Source organism: Ascaphus truei, chromosome 18 (genome assembly GCF_040206685.1).
Source record: "Ascaphus truei isolate aAscTru1 chromosome 18, aAscTru1.hap1, whole genome shotgun sequence".
Taxonomy (NCBI): Eukaryota; Metazoa; Chordata; class Amphibia; order Anura; family Ascaphidae; genus Ascaphus; species Ascaphus truei.
This window is the reverse complement of record NC_134500.1, coordinates 4,409,048-4,427,348: the sequence shown is the minus strand read 5'-3', so window position 1 is coordinate 4,427,348 and position 18,301 is coordinate 4,409,048. Positions and strand designations below refer to the sequence as shown.

Genomic DNA, 18,301 nt, shown 5'->3' with positions numbered 1-18,301 from the left:
ACTCCCCGGCCGCGTGCACAAGGGCACCTAACCCCCACAGGAAGTGCGCGGGTACCACGTGTACTCCCCGGCCGCGTGCACAAGGGCACACCTAACCCCCACAGGAAGTGCGCGGGTACCACGTGTACTCCCCCGGCCGCGTGCACAAGGGCACACCTAACCCCCACAGGAAGTGCGCGGGTACCACGTGTACTCCCCGGCCGCGTGCACAAGGGCACACCTAACCCCCACAGGAAGTGCGCGGGTACCACGTGTACTCCCCCGGCCGCGTGCACAAGGGCACACCTAACCCCCACAGGAAGTGCGCGGGTACCACACGTACTCCCCGGCCGCGTGCACAAGGGCACACCTAACCCCCACAGGAAGTGCGCGGGTACCACGTGTACTCCCCCGGCCGCGTGCACAAGGGCACACCTAACCCCCACAGGAAGTGCGCGGGTCTCACGTGTACTCCCCCGGCCGCGTGCACAAGGGCACACCTAACCCCCACAGGAAGTGCGCGGGTACCACGCGTACTCCCCGGCCGCGTGAACAAGGGCACACCTAACCCCCACAGGAAGTGCGCGGGTATCACGCGTACTCCCCGGCCGCGTGCACAAGGGCACACCTAACCCCCACAGGAAGTGCGCGGGTACCACGTGTACTCCCCCGGCCGCGTGCACAAGGGCACACCTAACCCCCACAGGAAGTGCGCGGGTCTCACGTGTACTCCCCCGGCCGCGTGCACAAGGGCACACCTAACCCCCACAGGAAGTGCGCGGGTACCACGCGTACTCCCCGGCCGCGTGAACAAGGGCACACCTAACCCCCACAGGAAGTGCGCGGGTATCACGCGTACTCCCCGGCCGCGTGCACAAGGGCACACCTAACCCCCACAGGAAGTGCGCGGGTACCACGCGTACTCCCCGGCCGCGTGAACAAGGGCACACCTAACCCCCACAGGAAGTGCGCGGGTATCACGCGTACTCCCCGGCCGCGTGCACAAGGGCACACCTAGCCCCCACAGGAAGTGCGCGGGTACCACGCGTACTCCCCGGCCGCGTGCACAAGGGCACACCTAACCCCCACAGGAAGTGCGCGGGTACCACGCGTACTCCCCGGCCGCGTGAACAAGGGCACACCTAACCCCCACAGGAAGTGCGCGGGTATCACGCGTACTCCCCGGCCGCGTGCACAAGGGCACACCTAGCCCCCACAGGAAGTGCGCGGGTACCACGCGTACTCCCCGGCCGCGTGCACAAGGGCACACCTAACCCCCACAGGAAGTGCGCGGGTACCACGTGTACTCCCCGGCCGCGTGCACAAGGGCACACCTAACCCCCACAGGAAGTGCGCGGGTACCACGTGTACTCCCCGGCCGCGTGCACAAGGGCACACCTAACCCCCACAGGAAGTGCGCGGGTACCACGTGTACTCCCCGCCGCGTGCACAAGGGCACACCTAACCCCCACAGGAAGTGCGCGGGTACCACGTGTACTCCCCGCCGCGTGCACAAGGGCACACCTAACCCCCACAGGAAGTGCGCGGGTACCACGTGTACTCCCCGCCGCGTGCACAAGGGCACACCTAACCCCCACAGGAAGTGCGCGGGTACCACGTGTACTCCTCCCGGCCGCGTGCACAAGGGCACACCTAACCCCCACAGGAAGTGCGCGGGTAACACGCGTACTCCCCGGCCGCGTGCACAAGGGCACACCTAACCCCCACAGGAAGTGCGCGGGTAACACGCGTACTCCCCGGCCGCGTGCACAAGGGCACACCTAACCCCCACAGGAAGTGCGCGGGTACCACGTGTACTCCCCGCCGCGTGCACAAGGGCACACCTAACCCCCACAGGAAGTGCGCGGGTAACACGCGTACTCCCCGGCCGCGTGCACAAGGGCACACCTAACCCCCACAGGAAGTGCGCGGGTACCACGTGTACTCCCCCGGCCGCGTGCACAAGGGCACACCTAACCCCCACAGGAAGTGCGCGGGTAACACGCGTACTCCCCGGCCGCGTGCACAAGGGCACACCTAACCCCCACAGGAAGTGCGCGGGTACCACGTGTACTCCCCCGGCCGCGAGCACAAGGGCACACCTAACCCCCACAGGAAGTGCGCGGGTACCACGTGTACTCCCCGCCGCGTGCACAAGGGCACACCTAACCCCCACAGGAAGTGCGCGGGTAACACGCGTACTCCCCGGCCGCGTGCACAAGGGCACACCTAACCCCCACAGGAAGTGCGCGGGTACCACATGTACTCCCCGGCCGCGTGCACAAGGGCACACCTAACCCCCACAGGAAGTGCGCGGGTATCACGTGTACTCCCCGGCCGCGTGCACAAGGGCACAACTAACACCCATAGGAAGTGCGCGGGTAGCACGTGTACTCCCCGGCCGCGTGCACAAGGGCACCTAACCCCCACAGGAAGTGCGCGGGTACCACGTGTACTCCCCGGCCGCGTGCACAAGGGCACACCTAACCCCCACAGGAAGTGCGCGGGTACCACGTGTACTCCCCCGGCCGCGTGCACAAGGGCACACCTAACCCCCACAGGAAGTGCGCGGGTACCACGTGTACTCCCCGGCCGCGTGCACAAGGGCACACCTAACCCCCACAGGAAGTGCGCGGGTACCACGTGTACTCCCCCGGCCGCGTGCACAAGGGCACACCTAACCCCCACAGGAAGTGCGCGGGTACCACACGTACTCCCCGGCCGCGTGCACAAGGGCACACCTAACCCCCACAGGAAGTGCGCGGGTACCACGTGTACTCCCCCGGCCGCGTGCACAAGGGCACACCTAACCCCCACAGGAAGTGCGCGGGTCTCACGTGTACTCCCCCGGCCGCGTGCACAAGGGCACACCTAACCCCCACAGGAAGTGCGCGGGTACCACGCGTACTCCCCGGCCGCGTGAACAAGGGCACACCTAACCCCCACAGGAAGTGCGCGGGTATCACGCGTACTCCCCGGCCGCGTGCACAAGGGCACACCTAACCCCCACAGGAAGTGCGCGGGTACCACGCGTACTCCCCGGCCGCGTGAACAAGGGCACACCTAACCCCCACAGGAAGTGCGCGGGTATCACGCGTACTCCCCGGCCGCGTGCACAAGGGCACACCTAGCCCCCACAGGAAGTGCGCGGGTACCACGCGTACTCCCCGGCCGCGTGCACAAGGGCACACCTAACCCCCACAGGAAGTGCGCGGGTACCACGTGTACTCCCCGGCCGCGTGCACAAGGGCACACCTAACCCCCACAGGAAGTGCGCGGGTACCACGTGTACTCCCCGGCCGCGTGCACAAGGGCACACCTAACCCCCACAGGAAGTGCGCGGGTACCACGTGTACTCCCCGGCCGCGTGCACAAGGGCACACCTAACCCCCACAGGAAGTGCGCGGGTACCACGTGTACTCCCCGGCCGCGTGCACAAGGGCACACCTAACCCCCACAGGAAGTGCGCGGGTACCACGTGTACTCCCTGGCCGCGTGCACAAGGGCACACCTAGCCCCCACAGGAAGTGCGCGGGTACCACGTGTACTCCCCGGCCGCGTGCACAAGGGCACACCTAACCCCCACAGGAAGTGCGCGGGTACCACGTGTACTCCCCGGCCGCGTGCACAAGGGCACACCTAACCCCCACAGAAAGTGCGCGGGTACCACGTGTACTCCCCCCGGCCGCGTGCACAAGGGCACACCTAACCCCCACAGGAAGTGCGCGGGTACCACGTGTACTCCTCCCGGCCGCGTGCACAAGGGCACACCTAACCCCCACAGGAAGTGCGCGGGTACCACGTGTACTCCTCCCGGCCGCGTGCACAAGGGCACACCTAACCCCCACAGGAAGTGCGCGGGTACCACGTGTACTCCCCCGGCCGCGTGCACAAGGGCACACCTAACCCCCACAGGAAGTGCGCGGGTCTCACGTGTACTCCCCCGGCCGCGTGCACAAGGGCACACCTAACCCCCACAGGAAGTGCGCGGGTCTCACGTGTACTCCTCCGGCCGCGTGCACAAGGGCACACCTAACCCCCATAGGAAGTGCGCGGGTACCACGTGTACTCCCCCGGCCGCGTGCACAAGGGCACACCTAGCCCCCACAGGAAGTGCGCGGGTACCACGTGTACTCCTCCGGCCGCGTGCACAAGGGCACACCTAACCCCCACAGGAAGTGCGCGGGTCTCACGTGTACTCCCCCGGCCGCGTGCACAAGGGCACACCTAGCCCCCACAGGAAGTGCGCGGGTACCACGTGTACTCCTCCGGCCGCGTGCACAAGGGCACACCTAACCCCCACAGGAAGTGCGCGGGTACCACGTGTACTCCTCCGGCCGCGTGCACAAGGGCACACCATTCATTTGCAATGTGCTGCAGGCCCTCCGGAAACATAGGGGTTAATGCAGGGGTGGCCAACTCCTGTCCTTAAGGACCACCAACAGATCAGGTTTTCAGGCTATCCCTGCTTCAGCACAGGTGGCTCAGTCTTTGCCTGAGCCTATGATTGAGACACCTGTGCTGAAGCAGGGATAGCGTAAAAACCTGACCGCCCTGTTGGTGGCCCTTAAGGACAGGAGTTGGCCGCCCCTGGGTTAATGTCACCGGAGAACGCCGTGAATCCGTTACCTTGAACTGAGACAGCAGCTCGTCGGTTGCGCTGGACGACGGCTCGACCTCATTCTCTCGCGTCTCCGCCAGGCGCAGAATCTCATCGATGTCCATTTCCTGCGAGAGTTCAAACAGCAGATAAAGTAATGATTTGCATTACATTACCCGACTGTAACGGCGCATTGTGTTTGCACGCGCTTTTCTGGCGTTCTCTCGGAGGCTGCGATAGTGACTCCGTTTGGCAGAATTATTGCCAAAAACTGGGGGAATTTTTTTTTTTTTAATATATATTTATTTCGTAACACAGAATAATATTATTAGTTGAGATTTAACGAAGTTTAGTGAATCAAGGCCATAGTTACGAGAGGCCTCCAGCCTCCGCAGCGCCTCACCTGAGGCTCCGACTCTTCTCCTTCCGGCTCCTTGAAAAGATCTGCCGCTCCAAACTTCAGAATCGCTGAAAGCTCCTCTTTGTTGAATGGGTTAGAACTAGCAGAAACAGACCCGAGTGAACTGTTAGGAACCAGAAAGCCTTGAGCACAGAGAGCCCTCCCCCAGACACAATGCTTAGCTTCTAACCACGGCCCAGCAGCATGTCAGGGACATGGACAAGGGAAAGGTCTAAGTTAGATACAACCTTGCTTTGTCCATGGAGACTCTTGCGTACACACTCGGACTTACTTTGAGCTTCCCGAGCTGTTGTCCAGCACAGTGCGGCCAGTGGTGTCCATACGCTGGATGACCAGGTGGTCCAGGACCATCTTCTTCTTTGCGCGTTCAATGATTTCCTCCTCCACCGTGCCCTTGGTAACAAGGCGGTAAATATTCACCTGGTAGAAAGGAGGAGGCGTTCAGCGCTGGCGATTTCTCATCGCCGTGAATGCATTCCCACAAACTACAACTGAGCATCAAAAAAAGTTTCACTTGCTTTCTATGTTATTGTAGCCCCCCATCTGATTCTAAAAAAGGTCACTGAGGTTTTACGTTTCTGAAAATAAAATTAAAAAACAAAAAACACCATTTACAATCAGCCATATCCACGTGATGCGTGTGAAGCGCTGGCTTACAAACGCCATTCATTGTAAAGTGGACGTGAAAGTCCCGGCTTCTTATCCGTTAAGCGTCTGCGGTTATATGCGTGTGGCTTTTCATACTGATATTTTGTTACCCAATTCGCCAACGGACCACGAGTGCCCCACTTTACGGGACATTTTCCTCCTCTTCTTTGAGGCTTTTTTACTACATAGCAGACGATGTTCAAGTTTAACCCCCTAGTGTCGCCTACTTTTTGGATTATACAACATTACTAATATACCTGTGCTCGAATAGTGGAGTATTCACAAAACTACGCGGCGAGGTGTGGAATAAGTATCTAGATTGTTTGTAGCACACAATTCACATTCTTCATTACTCATTTTCTTCCCCCCTGACCTGTTTCTTTTGGCCAATCCGGTGGGCTCTGGCTTGTGCCTGCAAGTCATTCTGGGGATTCCAGTCTGAATCGAAGATGACAACCGTGTCCGCAGAAGCCAAGTTGATCCCGAGGCCACCGGCTCGCGTGGAGAGCAGGAAACAGAAATCCTAAATATTGGGGGGGGGGGGGAGGGGGGGGAGGGTGTGAAGATATATTTTAATGCCCGTTGGCTGGGAATTGGATCTTCATCTTAACATGCCAGATAATGATGGCAAACATCTGCACGCCCCCGAGTATGCGGGATTAAAACCATGAAAAGGAGTAAGGTCAAAGTAAAGCAAATCCAAAAAGAAAAAAGTCTCTTACCTCCGAGCCTTCAGCGTTGAAGTGATCCAAGGCCTGCTTCCGGAGTTCTCCCGTTATTGAACCATCCAGACGCTGGAGAAAAGCGTAACACAAAACAGAATCAGAGAATGGCCTGTGCGAGAGATACAGGGGAGCAGCTCAATGTGAACGCTTTTAATCCTTAAATATACCCAGGGATTAAAAATAACCTTGGTGCTCGAGTCAGTGTACTCCTCACGGACATTCGCCTGAGCTAGATACCCTGTGACCAGGGAGATCTGGTTACAAAGTTTAGGGCGGCTAGCTGCAGCTTCTCCAGCGCTCGCGGCAGAACGGGGACAGGAGGACGTTGAAAACAAGGTTTCCCGAAGGCAGAGTAATGCAAAGCACTGTTTATATCAATATTCAGCAGCCTTTTATTTGTCAACATTTCTCTTTAAAACTCATGGGAGGGAGAAATCCAAACAGACCTCTCCAAAAAGTTACAAACAAATGGCTAAACCTGCTAAGATGGATGGTTATGTTAACTAAAGTTAGATAAGTTATATTAAAAAAGTAAGAAGCAATAAATAAATGCACAAGGATGTCGATAATGCTGAAAAGGAAATGCCCACATACAGGAAGCGTATACGGTGTTATACGAGGGGACACGGGGTAAATAAAGATTTCAACTAATAATGCAGATTGTTAAACGAGGAGATTGTGATTCCTTAACATGCGATATGTGAATGGGCTTATATGAAGATGTCTGTGTCACTTTGCAGGGTTTTAAATCTTTTAGAGGTAACATATGCGCCAAAACAGTGTCCCGCATTGCACCTGCACAACAGGCGCCTCGCCAAAGTGATTTTTGTAACCAGAAAATAGAAACATACTCATGGATTCTGCGGTTTTTGCAACTTATAAATCATAATACAAGAATGGAAAAAAGAAAAAACACAAAAGCGCACCAAGATTGAGATATGATATGTATTGACAACAAATAAAGATAATAATATGCACTTACATATATAAAAACTTTAATGGTCCAGATCACGATCGTCACTTCTATTGGTAGGGCAACAAATGGGATGTCGGCGTGATGATCTGCGTAGTGCGCATGCGCGGCAAATGAGGCCCCCTATAGTAGTCCCGGAAGTGCCCGCCCGTTTTCCGTTTCGATCGAAAATGGCAATAAAAATAGCAATAAAAACACTTGTGTGAAGACTGGCTGTATGTGATAAACAGACCAGCGACACCCTTCGCGACGCGTTTCGAATACAAAAGTATTCTTCCTCAGGATCATCACAGATCATCACGCCGACAAGCGTGTGAAGCAGAGACGCAGCGCAGCCTCTGAATACAGCCCCAGCGCGCGGGGCTTGTTCCTGAAGACTGAGATTACCCCCCTCTTCATCCCATTTGTTGCCCTACCAATAGAAGTGACGATCGTGATCTGGACCATTAAAGTTTTTATATATGTAAGTGCATATTATTATCTTTATTTGTTGTCAATACATATCATATCTCAATCTTGGTGCGCTTTTGTGTTTTTTCTTTTTTCCTGGGACTTGGTATCGCTGTTGGAGTTTTCCTGCTGGGATCCATATTGGAGGTGGGGGCAGACACCTTCAACACTAAGAGCTGCAAGAGATTAGAGAGGAACCACCATTCCACTATCCTAAAGAGCAAGAGCGCGGACTGGACTCAATTTTCATAATACAAGAATGCAATCACATTCCAAGTACACAAGTCCCCCCAATAAAGATATTTATTAAGCAATACGAAGTATAAAACTGGTCTCGTTGCTTGCTCTGAGCCACTTAAAACTAGTAATAAACATCGACTGAGAACAAGCACGAGATATTCTTCACGATAATGAAATAGTGACGGTGAGAGGATCCTCTATAGTTTGGCTGGAATAAGGAATAAAACAGCGGGAGCGTTAAGTGATCTACGTTAGTGCGCAAACCGATCAAATCCCATTGGGCAGAAGAAGCCGTGCGTATTATACAGTCACACGAAGACAGAACACACACAACGGATCGGTAAAACGCACAAAGATGCCGGGCGTTCGCCCTCCGGTAACTCTTTTGGAACCAAGGGGGGACAGAGATGTAGTACCTGGAAAGGGTAGTGTTTTATGGTCAGGTATTCAGCCAGGATGTCCAACATGCGCACCATCTGGGAGAAGATGAGTACGCGGTTCCCTCGCTCCCGGAGCCGCGTCAGCAGTTTATCCATCAGAACGAGCTTCCCACTGCTCCTAATCAAAGACTGAGGGACAAGTCTGTGTCACTGATTGGGAGCGGAAGAGCGCATAGGGGGTGGCACGCAGAGGGTGGCAGAGACGCGCGCAGAGGGTGGCAGACTGGCACGCATAGGGTGGCAGAGACGCGCGCAGAGGGTGGCAGACACGCATGCAGCGGGTGGCACGCAGAGGGTGGCAGAGGCGTGCACAGCGGGTGGAACGCAGAGGGTGGCAGAGACGCACGCAGCGGGTGGCAGACGCACACGCAGAGGGTGGCAGACGCACGCGCAGAGGGTGGCAGACGCACGCGCAGAGGGTGGCAGAGGCGCACGCAGCGGTTGGAACGCAGAGGGTGGAACGCAGAGGGTGGCAGACGCACGCGCAGAGGGTGGCAGAGACGCGCGCAGAGGGTGGCAGAGACGCGCGCAGAGGGTGGCAGAGACGCGCATGCAGCGGGTGGAACGCAGAGGGTGGCAGAGGCGCACAAAGCGGGTGGAACGCAGAGGGTGGCAGACGCACACGCAGAGGTTGCTTGTGGAATGTTTCATATTACGTTATCCAAGTTTCATGAGATACCGGAAGGAAGCTACATCGCTCTACTGGGGAGAAAGCGTGTGCGTGCTAGGGTGCAGAAACGTGCAACTGTTTTACACAAGTCAGCAATACTGTTTGCTTTGAGAATAAGAGGCTAGAGAATTTAATTAAAGCAACACCGTGCCGATCCGCACGGCCATTTTTCCATGTAAAAAGAACAGAAAATCCTAAAGGCAGACGAGCTATTATTTATTTCGCTTTTTAATCACTCCAATTACTTAAAGGAGCAATCCAAGTAGTTTTTATCTTTATTTTTTAATACAGGTTAGAAGCAGGGGGTCTCCCATTCATTTCAGCCCCGGGACCCCCTACTTCCTCGTCACATGGGCCAACAGGAAGTAGAACCTGATGACATCACAGCTTCCTATTAGTCCGCGAAGCCCAAGCGCTTTGAAAAAGCGGAAATATAGTGAACCCTGGAGTGTCTACCGGCACCTACTAGGAAGGCAAGTCCCTCCGCAAGCAGGGGGTCCCCGGAGCTGAAACGTAAGGGGTTCAGTTCCAGAGACCTCCAGATTCAATACCCTATTAAAAAAATGAAATAACAAAAAACGGCTTGGATTGCACCCAGGATTGTAGTATCGAGGCAATATCCCCGAACTACATAAACTATATGCAGCACAGAAACATTTACTTTGGGAACAAGGAACCTGGCTGCCCAGAATTACCTGCATCTACACTTCATAAGGGAACTAAACTAACATTCGGGTTCCAGCTTTAATTTTTCCTACATAGAGACTATGATTTATAATTAGTTAATACAAATTGCTATACGTCCCCTTATACAACACGAGCGATTATGGGATTCCATCGTTATACACGGACCTGCAGTCCCTCCAGCTTGCTTTCCTTCTCTGGATCCTCGGGGGCCTTGGTGAGGAAACAGTGGTTGCAGCATTTCTTCAGTTCCATCACAATGTTCAGGAAGCCAGACGTGCTGCCTCTTGTGCCCTTGGAGAGAGCCTTGTAGTTCCTTGTTAAAATCCACCTGCAAGCAAAGTAAGAGAGGTGAGAGCTGCCGTCAGTCACCGCGGGATGGAGACCATCCCACTATGCACAAGGACTATTCCATAGTGCGTTAAATGTGATTCTCTTCGATTTAACAGTATCAACGTGCTATGGTTTCCACCAGACGAGGCTCACTTGTAATACTGCTTCTGCAGAGCACACATCTCTACTCTGAGGATTTGCTCCACTTTGGCTGGCAGAGACTTCTCAACGTCCTTCTTGACCCTACGCAGAAGGAAAGGCTCCAGCACCTTGTGAAGGCTTTGGTAACCATTGTCTCTCCCTTTGCCGTGTTCGTCTTCAAAGTCTTCCCAATACTCAAACCTAGAGGGAAGATGAGAAGACAGCGTAACTACGGGTATCATATTATTATGCTCGTGTGGAACCAGCCAAACTATCTGATGGCAACCCAAAACCTACACAAAAACAAATCCGATTTCCCTAAAAGAACAAGCACACAGTATGGATGTGACCCATCCTTAGAACGGGGCTCACTTAGAGAATAGCAGAGTAATTATTTGTGTAGTGCAACTCTCAAGGGTCGTGCTGCACACTGGGGAGATTCTCCGAGAGATAAAAAGGGAAAATGTAATGTATCAAATCCGGAGGTACAGCCGCGTCTCTCACACATTTCCCATCTTAACGCTCTGTAGGAAACCTTCCATTGTAGAACTGTTGATGGTGACAGAGTACAGCTCTATTTAGGAGTTCGTGAGCACAGGTGAAGGGTTTGTACTGCGATACGTCACTTCCCTCTTCTACGGTGTCTACAGAATACGTTGCCAGAGGTGGGGACATCACCAATACGGGATACATTGCAAGGGGGCTTTATTGTGCTCCAAAATGTAACCCTTTCCCTGCCATGAGGGCACGCAACGTGTTGCTGGCAGTGAAACAGTCTGTGCCAGGGTTGAGTGGGGGTTATACCGCTTATATATCACCTTTTCCACTATTTTGGTGTTTACGGGTTTAAGTCACTTATTATTGGTACGATGTGGACCTTTTAATTTGGTTCACTACATAATATATCTATATCACGACTTCTTTTCACTGGGATTGTATAGGAGAGTGTTAGAGCGCCAGCCACTGTGTTTGTATATTATCTGTTGCTGGCAGTGACTAGGACAACAAAAAGCAGCATGTTACAAACGGTGGTAAATAAATACAATAGTCCGACCGTACCTTTCTGGCATAATAAAGTGCAGCAGGGACCACAGCTCTTTCAGCGAGTTCTGCAGGGGAGTTCCAGTGATCAGAAGCCTGTGGTTGGACTTAAAATCGATGAGTGTTTTATAGAGTAAAGAATCGTCATTCTTCAACCGATGGGCTTCATCCACACCAAGAAAAGCCCAGTTAATACTGCTCAGGACAGTCTGCAGCAAAAAGAAAATCTCCAGTCAGGGTATCACAGGGCCTAGCAAATGATGGTGTGTTTTGCAGGGATATTAACACTGCTCGAAAAAAAACAACACATTTTGTAAGGAATCAATATAATTGGCTTCCAATCATCCGTCAATAAAGTAAAACGTTTTTATAGTTCTTTCTGTTTTTCTCCAGCATAAAAATGCAATGTGAACTTTTCATCAACCAATGCTGACTATTTACAAATATCGCAGTACAAACGACTCGGGGTCATCCCTTAAGGTCGGAGGAAAAGAGATTTGACCAGCAGCAAAGAAAACGGTTCCTTATAGTAAGGGCACTTAAATAGTTTCCTTTACTACCCACGGAGACGGGGAAGGCAGATACAGAAGATAGCTTTAAGAAAAAGTTACAGGTTTTGAGAAATTAAAGATATACAGGGACCTGCCAAATAAGTTTAACACAGGGAGGATTTTGATCCATTACTGGAGATAAGAATTTATATTTTCCCCTTTCAGGTGGGCTAATGTGTCACTGGGGTTTATGGTTAGACTTCCACTGGATCAATACAAACATAGAGGCATAGTGCAGCCAATCACATGCAATATATGTCTTTTCTCATCCTCACCGACCATTCGGCTTTCTAAGGAGAAGAGGACACTTAGCCTGTGTAAGGAGAAGGCATGTCCTACTAGAACCCCTAAACCATTACACAAGAGCAAGACCTAGGGCTGGACCCCGCTGGCTACTGCAGCGCCCGCTATGGCGGACGTTGCAGGGACGAGAGCCCTCCCCTCAATGGTGCTGGGCGCGCTGCGAGGGGGGGGCCGCAGCGCTGTGGCGCGAGTTGCTCCTGCTCTCAATAGAATTGAGAGCAGGACTCGCTACGGAGCGCTAAGCCACGACCCCGGCGGTTCAGCCAATGAGGACGAACCTGCCAGGTGACGTCATGGCCGCGCCCGTTACTCCCTCGCCAGGCCCCTCCCCCCCCGGTCTTTTGGTCTGCGGGGAATCGGCTGCACGCGCCGCCAGTCTCGCGGGCGCGCGTGCAGCGGAGGTACTGGGGCCTCAGCCTTACAAGGAAATGTAAACCTCCTGTGTTTCAGGCGATCAAACCCAACACAGAGAAATGATTGTAAGTGCGTTGCAACGGACTCCTGGATTATTTTGCAGAAAAGGGGTAAACTTATTCTCCTTAACTGATGAGACCAGTGGAGATTTAAGAGGACTTAGAACTGCTGTGGTAACAATCTTCTTATTCTGTATGAAAGAAAAGGCATTTTGGTGTTTTTAATAAATAGGGCTCGTTTTCAGTGAAATGGACATCTCGGGTCCCTGCTGCTGGGTGAGGGAACGAAGCACTCGCTATTACTGCCTGAAACCCCGGAAAGTATTTCAGCAACGATTATAAAGAGATCCGAATTGTGTTATATCCCACCTTATCTTTTAGCAAAATCTCATAGGTTGTAAGTATTGTATTGAACTTCATCTTCTTGCTCTGCTGATGGGCCCACTCATACTCCCGTATCTGGAAGAGAATAGGCATGAAAATGTCAGCGGCAGAAGGGGCGAGTGTCCGAAGCGCTGCTTGTTACAATGTATCCTATGCGCGTAGTTCCAGGTCTATTCTGGCAACAAAGTAATAAGAACAGCCGGTCCTGGTTCTCCTGGTAAACGTTTCCATGATCATATATTACATGCATGTTTGAACTCCACCACCGACCAGCTCGTCTCGGTGAGACTCACCGTGTTTCTGCTCCCGACGTCTCCTATGTAAACCACCACATTTATAATGGGTGCCCAGATCTCAAACTCCCGCTGCCAGGATGTTAGCGTAGATAAGGGCACCACTATGAGGAAGGGACCATACAGGAGATGCTGGTGGAACAGGTAGGAGAGGAAGGAAATAGTCTGTATGGTCTTTCCCAAGCCCATCTCGTCAGCGAGGATCACGCTGTTGTTCCTGCAGCCAAGGAAAACAAGACGACATCTCGTGACTTCACAATGCAACATACTTACCTAATAAATGATGGAAAACTTTACCAAAGATAACGCTACCAGCCAGGTGCTGAAACGGCCGACATTTACTCGTGAACCAGATTTGCGCTCCCGTACGTACTTGCACCACGAGTGAGCCAGCCAGTTGAGACCCTCCAGCTGATAATCTCGTAGCTCCAGGGTTTCACTACCAATGTGAGACGGCTGTTTCTTTAAGGTAACAAACCTGGGTCTCTGCCTCAGAACCTGGTGATGGAGAACACTTCGTTACTATGGTGATACAGGATAATGAGGAGGGGGGGGGGGGATCTTCATAGTAAAGGGTAGGATCCGGCTGATTTCCATGCATTGCTTTATTACGGATTAGCACATTTAGAATTATTAACTATAACTGGCTGCAGGTATCACGGAAATGGCCACTGCTCTAACCCTCCAGGCCAACAACACAACTATATCATCACAACTACACACAAGGGTTAAGTGTACACAAAAGAGCCTCAATAATTTTTTTACAAAGAACACAAATGTAACATTACAAATACATGGGTCATTCACAGTTTACATATGTTGAAAGGTAAGGTGTAATGTAACTGGCTATGTGTAATTGCGCTTGTTAACACTTTATAGCCTTCAACAAGATATATATCTTTGCACTGGCTGCCAATGCAAGACTCCTAATGGTTTCTAGACTGCACCTAGATGCCAATTCTGCACTCTGGCTGTCCGGAGGAGCCTGCTGTTTTTGTTCTGTTCAGTTTCTTTAGAATAAAAGTGAACTAGAATAGTTTCTACTTCCTTCCTTCTACTTTATTAAGAGCAGCACTGTTATTATACAGAATAAACCTTGCGGTCACTAATAATAAGAATAGCAATGCGCAGTAGAGCGTTAGTATAGATCTACCTTGCAGTCTCTTGTCGGGGTGGTTTTCGAGTTGTTTCGGCTGTTGAAGCTATCAATGCAATGCTGGAACTTCTTCCCAATAAGAGCCCCATCCTCCCAGCTGCAGTCTGCGTAGGGAAGGCCCATCCACTTGCACAGGTATTCCGGCTCGTTGGAAGAAGACGCTTTCCTGCTATGAACTACACAACAGTTTAGAGAAAAGTGTTTAGCATTTTTTATGTCACTTAAGTCACACACAGAGTGAGGAGTGCTACAGTATCGATATGTTACACTTTCCCTCGCTCTGCATGCAATCTGTGTAATCTATTCTCCCCAATCCCATTTTACCTGGAATGTCGGCGTTTCCGGGGACAGACTTGCTGGTCTTCGTGGCTGCGTATGAAAGAAGAGATTCTGGGTATTTATCACTTGTAAAGTACCATCCTTTTCTCCAAGTATTCCAAAAGTGACATATTCTAAGTGTCGCCCATCTTCACAGACACAGTAACACTGCCGGCCAATGGCGTTCCCCATCAAGGCGTTACACGGGTTTAAGGAAGTGTTTCTGGTCTGCGTTACATTTGTCTCTCCTTATCAGCCGTAATGGCGAGACTGCCGTCAGAATATCTGGAATGGGAGAGGGGCGCGGTTCTCAAACCTTCCAATCTACACTAACAGAAAATGTATTTTATTCAATATTAAATCTTACTGGTTATTTCTGTGGCCAAGATCCCTTTTTTTAAACTAGCGTGAATCGGAATGAAAAAAAGAGGAAGCCAAAATCGTTTGTTTTGAGAGTTCCCTGCAAGTTATACAGAAAGACGGCTGTGTCGCTAATTACGACTTTCTTCCGTTTTGGCCAAAAAATCCGATTATTTCCCTGCGAATCAGGAAGATGGAAAAAGCGTCCGTGACTTCTTCTCTGCCACAGAAACCTACGTTCAGTGCGTAGCAGGCGTCTAATACAATTAGCAGCGGCCATTTCGCCACCGAGACGGTGCGACGCCGCAGGTGACCAGAGTTCGGGCCATTTTGGGTAGTCCTAATCTTAACCTTCAACGTTAACCCATAACCCCAGGGGCGAAAAAAAATGGAGGTGGTGAAACGGTCGCGGCCAATTGCCCCATTCCGTTAGAGTTCCCCTCCTGGACTGTTAAGAGCGCAAAGTAGGAACATGTTCGTATTGCCGTTTATAAATATTTCGGTTTAATAAAGGAATGGGAGACAAAGGGATACTATGTATTAGTGGCGTTTTTAAACATTTCATGTGCGACAAAATCCATCTTTTTTTACTGATCGCAGGAGATTTATCCCAAACCCTGTTCATACATAAATTAGCAGAAATCGGACGTTTTAGCGTAGCAGAGAGTTACACTGTATATATACACACCTATAATATTGTATGCACCTATAATATTGTACATACACCTGCAATATTGTATATGCACCTGCAATATTGTATATGCACCTGTAACATTGTTCCCTCTCTGGTTAGATTAATAGCGCTTACCTATGACTCTCTCCACTATCTGATACTGTTTGTTTAATTCGGTGGTCAATTCTTGCTTGCAGTTGAAGTATTCTACATCTTCAGGGCTAACTTTGGATAACCTGAAAGTAAATAAATAAATATGATCCGTAATTCTTGCAATGCGCTGCAGCAGAGCAAGGGTTAATGGCCTTTGCGCCACCTTGTACAATAAGACGCGCGCTATACGTACCATTGTTTGATTTCGTCTTCCTTCTTCTTGAAGTTCTCCAGCTTTTTCAGGCCTTTCACCTTCTGCTGTTGGAGGGTCTCCTCGCTCTCCCAGGTGCTGTGGATGTAAGACCACCCTTTCCATTTGATGAGATACTGAGGGTCTCCCTCCTCCGTTTCCGGGTCGAAGTCAGCGCTGGGATTCCCATTCGCTTCGGCAGCATACACCGTCGTTGCGGCTCCGGTGGCTGAAATGGCACAATTAATAATAATAATATATTATATATATATATACATATATACACACAGCAGTATTTAATAAATAGGAACCCCCCCCTAGCAGTTACACGGTTTCTATCTCCCTATTGGCGGATAAATCTCAGACCAATGGGGAACCGCAACATCACGGGCTGGGGATTCCTATTGGACGGACATTTAAATCCCCTGGATGACATCAGCAACTTCACCAGGAAGTATCTTGGGGTTCGGGGGTCACAGAGGTGAAAATAGCACGGGTCATCTCAGGAGGAGGACACATAGCATCGGGTAGCGGCCAATTAGCAAAGAAATTACTTTTCACCATTGAGATATTTTAGTATACAGTGCGAGTAATCTCTACGCTGCCGCACACCTAAATATACAGCTCGCGCTCTCACTGCCGCACACCGGAGTATACAGGTCGCGCTCTCGCTGCCGCACACCGGAGTATACAGCTCGCGCTCTCGCTGCCGCACACCGGAGTATACAGCTCGCGCTCTCGCTGCCGCACACCGGAGTATACAGGTCGCGCTCTCGCTGCCGCACACCGGAGTATACAGCTCGCGCTCTCGCTGCCGCACACCGGAGTATACAGCTCGCGCTCTCGCTGCCGCACACCGGAGTATACAGCTCGCGCTCTCGCTGCCGCACACCTAAGTATACAGCTCTCGCTCTCGCTGCCGCACACCGAGTATACAGCTCGCGCTCTCGCTGCCGCACACTGGAGTATACAGCTCGCGTTCTCTCTGCGCTGCCGCACCCCAGTATAAGTTCACGTTCTCCCAGCGCTGCCGCACCCCAGTATACAGCACGCGTTCTCCCAGCGCTGCCCCCCACCTCAGTATAAAGCTCACGTTCTCGCTGCGGTTTTTCCTCACCTCCTTTCTTCCCAATTCTGGAGTCCAATACTTTCTCTATCGTTTCGTGGCTTTCCTCCTGCTCCTCCACCTCCTCTCCGGCCATTTCAATCAGGTCGTCCGAATCCGTTTCAAAGTCATCGTCCTCTTTATAGCTGTGACCATTAGGGAAACCGTTACACAGCGATGACACGCACACCGTTACACAGCGATGACACGCACACCGTTACGCAGCGATGACACGCACACGTGGAACACTTCACTCCCGGGCCACGGACACACGGATACACTACATCTCATATTGTGATGGACACGACACACCCAACAAAATGATCTAAAAGGCTTCAATTGGGGGCTGGGCGAGCCCTCGTTTAGAGAAAGCATGGGGGGCTTCCTCTGACACAGGGAGACTGTAGGGAGACCCCGTAGCAGTGGTCACTTCAGCACACTCATTCCCAGAGATTACATTGTCTCTATAAATGTATACACAATAACACTGCAGCACAGATTCAGAGACTTTAACCAGCGGGGGTTCACAATGCGCTAACTCCGGTCCTCAAGGGCCACCAACAGGTCAGGTTTTCAGGATATCCGATACAGCACAGGTGGCTCAATCAGTCCCAGCTTCAGTACAGGTGGGCTCAATCTTCGACTGAGCTACCTGTGCTGAAGCAGGGATAACATGAAAACCTGACCTGTTGGTGGCCCTTGAGGACCGGAGTTGGCCGCCATCGCTGCTCTAAATACCCGAAACGATGACCAAAAAGACTAAATCTTTTGTTTAAATCCTAAACTGGTGAAAGTTCAGACCTTAAAGAACCCAAAGTAGAACGGACCTTACCTGAAATTCTTAGCCGCTCTTCCCCTGGTTTGCCTTTGGGGGGTTTCATCCTCATCATCGTCATCCTCGTCGGAAGAGTCCTGCGCTCTTTTCTTCCCACGCTGAAGCCTGGTCTGCTGCCGGGTATTGGCCCTGGATGCCGCACTAAAAAGGCACCGGCGACACAGCGCATTCATCACCATACTGTCCCCGGTGTAGAGATACTGGGTCGGAATTCGGGACGCG

At 52.0% G+C, this 18,301-nt stretch overlaps 1 protein-coding gene across 3 annotated transcripts in view; it reads right to left on the bottom strand.

The window, feature by feature from the left end:
* The window catches only part of CHD2 (chromodomain helicase DNA binding protein 2), a 52,820-nt gene that overhangs the window by 17,351 nt on the left and 17,168 nt on the right, over nt 1-18,301 (bottom strand). For 2 of the 3 annotated variants that reach the window (XM_075575241.1, XM_075575242.1), the window contains 18 exons: nt 18,077-18,220; nt 17,257-17,390; nt 16,143-16,368; nt 15,932-16,032; nt 14,770-14,814; nt 14,443-14,621; nt 13,663-13,787; nt 13,290-13,506; nt 12,982-13,071; nt 11,364-11,554; nt 10,317-10,505; nt 9,999-10,161; nt 8,453-8,605; nt 6,371-6,442; nt 6,022-6,171; nt 5,272-5,420; nt 4,983-5,079; nt 4,609-4,707 (listed from right to left, as the gene is read on the bottom strand). In XM_075575241.1, the coding sequence (XP_075431356.1) occupies nt 4,609-4,707; nt 4,983-5,079; nt 5,272-5,420; nt 6,022-6,171; nt 6,371-6,442; nt 8,453-8,605; nt 9,999-10,161; nt 10,317-10,505; nt 11,364-11,554; nt 12,982-13,071; nt 13,290-13,506; nt 13,663-13,787; nt 14,443-14,621; nt 14,770-14,814; nt 15,932-16,032; nt 16,143-16,368; nt 17,257-17,390; nt 18,077-18,220 (2,524 nt within the window). Of the gene's footprint in view, nt 1-4,608; nt 4,708-4,982; nt 5,080-5,271; nt 5,421-5,518; nt 5,579-6,021; nt 6,172-6,370; nt 6,443-8,452; nt 8,606-9,998; nt 10,162-10,316; nt 10,506-11,363; nt 11,555-12,981; nt 13,072-13,289; nt 13,507-13,662; nt 13,788-14,442; nt 14,622-14,769; nt 14,815-15,931; nt 16,033-16,142; nt 16,369-17,256; nt 17,391-18,076; nt 18,221-18,301 lie in introns of those variants that run through there. The other variant, XM_075575243.1, reaches the window with a different exon arrangement.